Source organism: Bombus fervidus, chromosome 9 (genome assembly GCF_041682495.2).
Source record: "Bombus fervidus isolate BK054 chromosome 9, iyBomFerv1, whole genome shotgun sequence".
NCBI classification, from domain to species: Eukaryota; Metazoa; Arthropoda; class Insecta; order Hymenoptera; family Apidae; genus Bombus; species Bombus fervidus.
The window spans coordinates 13,194,528-13,204,539 of NC_091525.1; the positions used below are offsets into that span (position 1 = coordinate 13,194,528).

At 28.4% G+C, this 10,012-nt stretch overlaps 2 protein-coding genes across 8 annotated transcripts; one reads left to right on the forward strand and one right to left on the reverse strand.

Annotated features, from left to right (window-relative positions):
* Positions 1 to 582: 582 nt before the first annotated feature.
* Alpha-cat (catenin alpha) lies at positions 583 to 7,386 on the reverse strand. 5 transcript variants are annotated; one of them, XM_072010757.1, is made up of 9 exons: positions 7,160 to 7,386; positions 6,196 to 6,537; positions 5,383 to 6,115; positions 4,981 to 5,007; positions 3,908 to 4,141; positions 3,231 to 3,833; positions 2,483 to 3,160; positions 2,055 to 2,229; positions 583 to 1,912 (listed from the first exon to the last, which is right to left on the reverse strand). In XM_072010757.1, exons 2-8 carry the CDS (start codon positions 6,510 to 6,512, stop codon positions 2,065 to 2,067), a joined length of 2,757 nt encoding a protein of 918 aa, XP_071866858.1. In that variant the 5' UTR covers positions 6,513 to 6,537; positions 7,160 to 7,386; the 3' UTR covers positions 583 to 1,912; positions 2,055 to 2,064. The 5 variants fall into 5 exon arrangements, with proteins under 5 accessions (XP_071866858.1, XP_071866857.1, XP_071866856.1 ...); XM_072010756.1 differs by having other exon boundaries at positions 583 to 1,917; XM_072010755.1 differs by having other exon boundaries at positions 583 to 1,443; positions 7,160 to 7,385.
* Positions 7,387 to 7,589: 203 nt separating this feature from the next.
* Mms4 (Methyl methanesulfonate sensitivity 4) lies at positions 7,590 to 9,431 on the forward strand. 3 transcript variants are annotated; one of them, XM_072010774.1, is made up of 4 exons: positions 7,590 to 8,209; positions 8,270 to 8,997; positions 9,066 to 9,119; positions 9,266 to 9,431. In XM_072010774.1, exons 1-4 carry the CDS (start codon positions 7,723 to 7,725, stop codon positions 9,374 to 9,376), a joined length of 1,380 nt encoding a protein of 459 aa, XP_071866875.1. In that variant the 5' UTR covers positions 7,590 to 7,722; the 3' UTR covers positions 9,377 to 9,431. The 3 variants fall into 3 exon arrangements, with proteins under 3 accessions (XP_071866875.1, XP_071866876.1, XP_071866874.1); XM_072010775.1 differs by having other exon boundaries at positions 7,592 to 7,875; positions 7,948 to 8,997; XM_072010773.1 differs by having other exon boundaries at positions 7,595 to 8,997.
* Positions 9,432 to 10,012: the final 581 nt, after the last annotated feature.

Genomic DNA, 10,012 nt, shown 5'->3' on the forward strand with positions numbered 1-10,012 from the left:
AGATAAACTTTTTGTAGCAATAAATCTTTTTTTAAGTGTCACTACAAAAGTAACGTGTAGCGGATTAAGATAAAAATAATTATATTGTTTAAGCAAGTGTGTATTATTATATCATTGCCATTAATCATTTGCATTTGCAATTTCCTGTATTGTATTATTATTTCTGTAATATTTAGTATATAAATGAATTATATAAAATATAAATTTATGTATTGCATTTATGATGTCCTTTCCTATTGATTTATAATAGTGATTATTATAATTTCTTATGTGGAATAAACAATTTATTTGTGAATATAATGCATAAAATATTAGTAATAGTAAAAAAGAAACATTTGTTAAAAGCATCACCTTGTATTTGGCAGCATATCAGTATATATATAACTACAATTAAATCTTACAATTATTTCTATATAAATTAGTATCAGTTTTACAATAGTAAAAAATTGATACCAATACATATTGCATTAAAAGCTATGAAATGTGAAATGTTTTTATTTCATATATTCTGCAAACTTTTTAATATATTCCAATGTAACATTTACTACAATAACTATACTAATACAAATAAAACAATACATATTATAATGTTAAGCGCAATTATATATTTCTATTATGTATTTTCCACACGTACAACATGTTATTTTTGTAATAACCAGAGAATCAAAATTTGTAAATGTAATAAATTTCAATTGTTTTTCGAATATGATATTTCACTCAAGTATGAAATTGGTATCAGTTTTTTTACAATTATTTCTTATATGCTATAGGTAATATAAAATCATCATAAAGAAGATTTTTTTTAAATGTATAATTATAATCATATTTACTTATATACAATCATTAAATACTTTGATCTGCAGTCTCTTTATTCCAATGCAATACTGTCTTATTTATATTGCTTTAATGCAAGTTTTGTTGACACACAATAACACGTCTTCCACCTAATTACGAATATGATATTGAATAACAAAAAGTCCAATTTTTAATCAAATTATCTAGGAAAACGTAAAATATATTAAAACATGTATGCAAGACAGATATATAAAGTTAAATTATATAAGTAAAAGATTTATGTATAGAAAAAGTATAATTTGTTACATCAAATATATTTATACAAATAAATTCTTATACTCTCATATTGATTACTTGGAAATATTAATATAATTACCACTTGGAAGAATGTTGACATTATTATTTGTATCTTAGTTGTTTTTTTCTTTTTGTAAAATCATAGCAAAGTATTTATCAATATTATTGTCAAAAAATTCATTATAGTAAGAAACTGACCTCCGTGTAACATAGTAGCAAAAATTTAAGGCCTGTAATTGTTATTAACATTACTTAAAATAACAGCCTTATACATCTTTTTATTGTTAGAGACCTTATTGCTGGATATGTATAAGAATGTGTGCTGGTTATAAAATCGTTGAATAGGGTGATCTATATATTAACAAAACAGAAAAATAATTACCAATTTCAGTCCAATACAAATTTTTGATATTACAACAAAAATATGAGATCTTTGATAAGCTTATGTATGTATGTATGTACGTACGTAAGTATATATACGTCGCTTATCATTTAATACCACTTAATAAAATTTGATTAAAAAATTGTTATGCGTTTAATTTAAATTTTTATCTTTTATAAATAATAATAAAAAGGATAGCATTTCTCTAGAATTGATACTTAATAATACAAATTTTATTGTACAATTAAATATTATAGAAATGTTCAAATTGTGAATTTCGTTTGCAAAAAATACAAGATATTCCAACAATGGTAGTACAATTAGGTCATTTTTCTTGAAAATGAAGCCTTACATGCAAAAATCTTATTCTGCTCTTTTAATTTATTTTTATATGAGAAATTACTTCCTGCCCGGTTATACCACGATTGCTGGAGCACCCTGTACTTCATGACAATAAATTAACAATAAACATAGATTCTGTGTTTTAATTTTATACTTAGTAGAAAATAAAACATTTTATTCATACAATTTTTTAAAGGTGATGCTGTATACTAGACTCTATCTTTATTAAATTACTTACACATAAAATCTTAAACGCTTTCTGTAGGACTCTGAAATTCGGAAAGTGCATGTATCGGGTTTTGCACCTTTTTCTGTGAACCTTTACGTACTTTTGCTCTGACTTCTTCTGGTCTTTCAGGACGTACCAATGGTTTCTTTTCTGGTGCTTTCATTTTCCATACAACAATTGGAGACTGTATAAACAGAACAAATATCAATTACGAATGTATGAAGAAGATAATAATTATGGTTTCTCCGATGTTTAAAACTGTAAATATATATTTGTTACATAGATACTTACATACTACAAAATCCAATAGTTAGTCAGTAAGAAAGTTTTAACATTAATATTAATTAAGTATACGAATCGTATATATGTAATTTACTTGTTTAAAACGTAAAATACAGAAATCAAGGAAGTAATTTTAATGTATGAAAGGTACTTACAGTTACTGTAGATTGTCGAGGATATTTGGTTGATGCAACATACGAAGCCTTAACAGTTAGTACAACTGCATTCATTAGATTTTTAGCTGCCTGAATGAGAGAAGTTGCACTATCAAGTCCAGATACAATTAATTCTCCACTAATATTTTGTACGTCTGCTTTAACTTTGCTTGTAATATTCATTTGATGACAATATAATGCTATGCGTTGTAAGTATGCTAACAGATCTTTTTTAGTAGAACTTTCTGGACACTGATCTGCTATTTGTCTCGTTAATTTATCTAATTTAGTCCCGGCTTCAGAAATTTTCTTTGCAGCGTTGATGACATCCATAGTTGTCTTTAAAGGTCCACGACCTCTAGTGAAATCAGTCATTTCCATCATGATCATACACATGTGCTTAGCAAGAACAATAATATCGTTTCCTGCATCGTCCCACTTGGCAACTTCTTTATCGAACTTTAGTTTCTCACTCTTGAAGTATTCTACTTGCTGTAAGATTTTTTGTTTATCTTCTTCTGGCATTTTACGCATAGCTTCACGAGCCGTAGTAATTCCGCTAATTTCTGGATATTCATCAACACCATGTTCACCAGTTTGTGCACTCGATTTACTACGAGTTTCTAATGTATAATGTTCATCAAGTTCCACGTCTTCTGGATCCAAATCCTCATCCGCCTAAAATATAGCATATATAAATAAAGCGAATGTAGTAATAAGAATACAAACTAGAAGTGCATTTTCTTACTCTGTTCATCAGTACGGCGCGTCTAATTTCACGAACACCGTCATAAACCAATCTCGAAGCATCTATAAAATCATTTTCATCCACATCTTTAGCAGGATTACTACCCAATGCATCTACCGCGACCTCTACTCTCTGTGCAAATTTTGGCATCACTTGTTCCCTTAAAACTTTCACGGCTTCTAAAACTCGTTTCGTATAGATACAAGGCTCATAATTATCCATTTCCGCTTGAACAACGTTACACACTCTGGCAGATCGTCCACGGATTGCACCCGCGGTTCTATCTAAAGTATCAGCATCACCCTCTTGTAATGCCAATACACATTTATTTACGTCTTCCAAGATATGATTTTCAGATACAGCTAAGAAATCATCAATGGTAGTAATATCATCGACAGCTTCTGTTAATACTCTTACTTGATTCTCCCATGCTTGCCGAAATACTTCCATATTATCTAACGCTACTTTAGATCGATTACGAGCTGCAAGAACACGGGCTGCATTGATTACTTGTGGACACAGGTTTCCAATTTGTGCTGCCGCATATCGAACCATTTTTACACCATCTTCGTTTCCGGACATACTACATACTAAATTAGCAACCTGAACAGTCAATATCATATTAAAGTCATTATAATAAAATTAATATTTTAGATATATGTAGTTTAATAATATACCTCAACTAGCTTATTGGCATGCTCTGTAAAAACAAGTGCATATTCTTCCACTTCTTTATCACGACCATTTCTTGCAGCTTCAATGAGGACCAATAAAGGTACACTTGTTTCCAAAAAACTATCAGATACATGATCTACTACAGCTTTTCGTAATTGTCTACGAAGATCGCGAGTTTTTCTGCACATATGATCAATTGCTCTTTCTAAACCTTCGGATTGTTCCTTGACACCCATCTGTTAAAATACATGTACAATTAAAAATAGAAACAATAAAAACAAATGTTTTATGAGCATTCAAGTAAGATCTAAGCTATTTCTTTACTAATAGTATTAAAGTGTAAGATCGAACTCTTTTTTTTAATAATTGTTAAAAGGATAAATGATAATTAGCTAAGAGATTATTTTATTTTATTATTTGGGAGGTGTATTCTAATCTAGATGTATCTATATTTTTTCAATGCAAGTATTTTAATATATATATATCTTACAAATTAACATACTAGTTATGAAAATTATACTTCTATTTAATTTAATGAAAATAAATCTTTCTCAAAAGAAGCTATGTACATAAGCAAACATAAAAAATAATATAGTATAGTAATATACTATAGTACATTGTAGTATGATATAAAGAAAGCAATGATTGGCTTCATTGTGAAAAGAATCTTGTAAATAAAAAATATATATGTATACAGTTAAAATCAACTTAAAAATAATTTTATATCTATTTAATTTTACATTGCAAATCTTAAGTTATGTCTGAACCATAAACTATTTGTCTACACTATTTTATTTATTTAGTTTCTATGAATATGTAATTATTTATATGTATATAAATATTACATTTGGTGCTTTGTAATGTCTTCTATTTTATATATCTACATAATATATACAATTGTGCAATTTAGAGGATAACTGCAAAATGTACATTGAGTTATTAAAAATTATTTGATTAGTGCTCGTTGTTAAATAATATATAAATCATGTGTGGAAAATATTTTAATAATATAAAAACTTCTTGCTTAATTTGTAAATTATATGCAAGAATAATAACACAAGATTTTCATATTTACCCGTTTCCCACCCCGAGCAAGCTGTAACTGCAGTCATCAAAAATAAAAAACAAATGAGTAAAATGAACATACCAATCATACATAAATCAATTGTGATAAATAATAATATAATTATTTATGTGTTTTAAATGTGTTTCTGGATATATTTGTTTTTGTATATATTTTCTTATAAATGCATCATATAAATGCATCATTACGTATTGTACGTTTAAATGCTATATGTTACAGAGTAAGATACAAACTAAAATAAATTATATAAAATAAATATAATATTAAATTTCTCTACATCGCTGCAATTATTAAAATTTATTTAAATATGTGTTATTGTATGTATACATAACTTATATACATATAAAGTATATGTTTAAGTCGTGGAAGTACAAAAATCCACGAAGTACTTACATTATTCATATATTCACTCAACAAATCCTGAAGTGCTTGCCTAACTGCATTACATTCTGCAACAATGCGTTCTCTGCGTTCATCTCGAGTGCATGAAGAATCCGCCATCAATGCAGCACCACTGATGATACTTTCCAACCTTTCCTCAAGACTAGGTCTTGTACGTACTTCATTATATGCAAGTGGAGACATTACCATTCTTTCATCAAAATCATCTAATGCAGCAGCTAATTCTCCAGGTCCTTCATAAGGATGTTGGCTATCAACTGGAGTCTTTCCTTGTGCTACGTCATTAATGGTATTTACAGCTTCACATACTTGCTTCAAAACATAGTCACGGTTTGCTTTTGCTGCAGCTAATTCAGGATGTCGAACATAAACTTTGGAGGCAGTAAGAAGCATAGTAGAATGCTTTTTAAGAACAGCTCTTGCTGCAGCTAAGTCATCTCTTAATTGAGGATCTTTTAACTCTTGCTGACGTTTTGCAGCTTGATTCATAAGTTCTGATGCATTTCTCCCAAATTGTTTTATGTTTTCTAATAATTCTCCTTGTGAAGATGCATTCTTCAATTTTTTTAAATCATCTTCTACCACATGAAGTGATTTCAGCAACAAATGCACATCAACCATATCTGCTAAAATAAGCAAACGTGTTACTGCAGATAACAAGTTCCTTGCTGCACGAACCATGTTCCCTCTTTTTAAAGAAGAACAAGGATCTTCAGAAAACTCTCTGTAATTAATTAACAATAACGTTAAAATTTACATAACATTCTCTGTATATACTAGAAAAATATAAAACAAATATAGTACCTAGCAGCAATGCTCATTGCAGCACCTGTCTTTTTTACTTCCTCAACAGCACTTAACATTTCTGCAGTAATGTCAGGATTTTCATAAGCTATTTGTTCACCTTTCTCAATAAAATTGCTAGTTGCTTTCTCAACAGTTCCAACTAAAGCACTAGCCCTTTTTGATTTTCCTTTCTTTTTCTTGCTAGGACCCTTTGTATTTACAAGCGTAGTAACTTGTAGAACCAAGGGTTCCAATGTCTTTTCTACAGACATGGTACGGATCTCCAAATTCTTGGGATCCCATTTCAAAGTTATTGGACCAAAGTGATCAGACATTTTTGTTATTTCAAAGAAATTAATTCTGTAAACCAAAATAGTAATACACAAATACATAATTAATAAATTTCTATAGTATAATACAATATTACCTGTGCTCTTATAATATAGTACAGATAATTTATCAAACTAACGTAAATTAAACCTTTTTCCTTATCAATTATTTTTTTATTATCATTATATTTGTAACATTTATTTAAATAATAAGTAATACTAATGGAATAAAATTCTACTTTTCCACTTATCTATAAAACGAAAGCGACTAGACGATATAACTTTGATTAGAAGATATGAATATTTGAAAAAATCAGGGTGCGTCAGGTCTGATTATTCACAAAAGATTCACATATAGAAAATATTTAGTATGAGATACACTACTGCTTTGTGTTCTGGCCACAGTTCGGGGCCGAATCTGGTCAGAATGCAAGGGAGGGTCTATACCAGGAATTCTGACTCGGCGTGAAATAGATGGATAGAGTGAGAGTGAGTCAGTGGCGGTACTGGCGGTTACATTTGTTTATGTTACATACATATCGCAAGAACTCTTACTCTACGAAAGCAGTTTTAAGTAATGGTGAAGATAGCGTACAATACAAGACAGAATTCCTGCTCGCGATACAATACATTAACTGTAATAATTTTCTTACCTTCATGAAAAATTTACAGTTGAAAAGAAAATGTATAGATCGTTAATAAAATCCACGTAAAGCAACACGTTTGTTTGAAAAATCAGTCACATTGGAAATCAAAATTTCAACACAAACAATCCCATATCACTTCGATGTATCACCTACTTGCCATCTACTCTTCATTCATGACGTCATTATTTCCGCTGAAGTTAGAAAATGAACGACACCTCCAGAGAACCGGTCTACGCCCGAAGCTCGAAACACGAATGCTAAAGCGATGCTTATATGTACATATACATACATATATGCATATGTGCATGCAACTTGCCGTGAGAATGCAGCAGCCAATCAAAGAATATCTTTTTTAAAGTTTCACAGAGTTATATATCGTCAGATTATTTCATTGGTGATTGTATCTATCCTTATCACATTCACTGTATATTCGTATAAGCTTTTGTCGTTTCTGTTACGTGTGTTTGTGTGATATACACTCTGAAATACAGATATTTGAATCTTAATTAGAAAGGTGAATTAAATCTTATAGAAATTTTGTATAATTTTCTTACAGATACTTTAATAAAATGATTACAGATGTTGTTGTTTTAAGCGATTCAAACGAATCTTCTTTATCCGTTCAATCGAATTCGAATAGTAAATCTTTATCTCATAATTATAATTCAAGTGATTTTGAATTTCCTGCAATAAATTTTTATCATATTATTAACGAAGACAATGTAAGTAATTCACAAAATATTGACATTGCAAGCTGTTCATCTAATTTTAACATAAATGGATCATCATATCAGACTGATGATAAACATACTGCCAATAGCAAAAATTTCAAACAATATAATGTTAGAAAATATTCGTACAATGTTTCTAATTCATCTGACTCAGATGAAAAGAGTAGCAATACAGAAAGACAAAGGAAAGGTAAAGGTACTATAAGAAAGAAAAGTAGAATTGAACTAAATGAGGAAAAATTAAAAAAACAAGAGCACTTAATGAGAGAAAAAGCACTGAAAGCAATTGCAGTTAAAAAATCAAAAGATATAAAACCTGGTGAATGTATGAAATTTATAGAAGTTGTTCTTGACAATGATATTAAAAATGTTGCTCCTATTACAGATATAACAGATACATTGAGAAATGCTGGTGTAAAATATACTCTTAAAACAGAATTTATTTCAAATAGCATTACATGGAAAAGAAGTATTGAAAATAGCTATATTGATGACACCAATAAAATATGTACAGTAACTGATGTTGAAAAAATTAGTCAAATATTGATAATTTGGAATTGGGATGAGGCAGTAATAAAAGTAACAGATGGTAGCTTTTGTACATCTATCTCTAGCATTAAATCTTCATTACCAGATTACAAAATAACACTCGTAATTTTTGGAATAGAGCATTATTTTGCATGTAAAGAACAAAGAAGAAATTCAAAGGAAAGTAGAACAGAAAAGAAAACCTATATCGAAAAGTATCATCAAATGTCTACATATCCTCACACAATATCAAGGAAACATCTTGAAACATGTCTCAATGAAATACAAATTATTTCAGATTGTAGCAGTAGATTAATTAACAACTCTCAAGATTTAGCATTAATGATATATCAATATACAAAAGCTATAGCAGAGATACCACATAAATCAGAAAAGAATAAAAATTTAACAAATAAATTTGATTGGTATGTAATGGGAGATAATAGAAACACTGTTAAAGTAGATAAAAATGGAAATGGATTGAAAAGATTATGGCAACAGCAGCTTTGTCAATTTAATTTGAGCAGTCTTGAAATTGCAGAAGCAATTTGTTCTGTGTATCCAAGCCCTGCAAATTTGATAGAAGTAAATATTGATATATACCAAATATATGAATTATTTCCTTTTACTATCTTTCTTTTCCTTTTTTCCAGGCTTATATGAACTGTACAGATACTGAAGGAGTAAATTTGTTGAAAGATATTCCGGTAAATAAAAAACATTTATTACAATGTTTCAAATAAGATGAGCTTTCAAAAAAATAATTTATGTATACAATAAATTAAAGAAAGATTATAGTTTAATACTGTTATTTTTACTTACATTTCATAAATATATTTTTAATACTTTACAGATTAGAAGAGCAGCTGGACCTCTTACAACTGTACGTAAAGTTGGCCCAGAATTAAGTAAAAAAATCTATTTAATGTTCTCATCTAAAAATGGTGAAAATGTATTAAGTTGAATTATATTTTTAACAAAGTTCAATAAATGTACAAATAGAAATATTATAGTTAGCAGATGGCTCTTTGTTATTCTATTTTCATTCATCTAATGTTCAACTGAAAAGTAATAATAAATTAACTATTTTATAATAATATAGTTTTCTACTTATTTCATGAATATAAAAAACTAGGAAATTATTCGTACCTATATATTGTACAAATGAATAATATTAAGTACATATAAAAGCTTTAATAACTTTTTATGTATTAATTATTTAAAAATCTAGCGCACAATTTGACTGAATGCAAAAACACAATTGAATGACAAAAACTGTTTTATAGTTATACAGATACATTCCTTAAATTTATTTATTTAGTCTAATTTTGCGCTAGATATTTTTGGATATCTTATATGATATGAAATATAACATTTTTACTATACCAAAAGTATATACAATACATTTGTTTACGGCAAATTCAACTATGATAGTCGGTTAATAAAAGTAATTTTCTAACATTTTTACAAGTATTTATTAAACATAAGATATCTAAAAATTTGTTATAAAAAGAAAAAAGATTCAAACCACCTCATATCAACTTTCTCTACTATCTTACAGTAAAAAATATATAAATGATTAAATGCAATCTAAACGAAA

Excerpts from the sequence above, each read along its gene's own strand:
- Alpha-cat (XM_072010757.1), bottom strand. The coding sequence starts at position 6,512 with ATGTCTGATCACTTTGGTCCAATAACTTTGAAATGGGATCCCAAGAAT. Across the intron at positions 5,008-5,382 it reads TGAGTGAATATATGAATAAT|TTACAGCTTGCTCGGGGTGG; the intron begins GTAAGTACTTCG and ends TGATGACTGCAG. Across the intron at positions 3,161-3,230 it reads GCGCCGTACTGATGAACAGA|GCGGATGAGGATTTGGATCC; the intron begins GTAAGAAAATGC and ends GCTATATTTTAG.
- Mms4 (XM_072010773.1), top strand. The coding sequence starts at position 7,723 with ATGATTACAGATGTTGTTGTTTTAAGCGATTCAAACGAATCTTCTTTA. Across the intron at positions 8,998-9,065 it reads GCCCTGCAAATTTGATAGAA|GCTTATATGAACTGTACAGA; the intron begins GTAAATATTGAT and ends CCTTTTTTCCAG. Across the intron at positions 9,120-9,265 it reads ATTTGTTGAAAGATATTCCG|ATTAGAAGAGCAGCTGGACC; the intron begins GTAAATAAAAAA and ends AATACTTTACAG.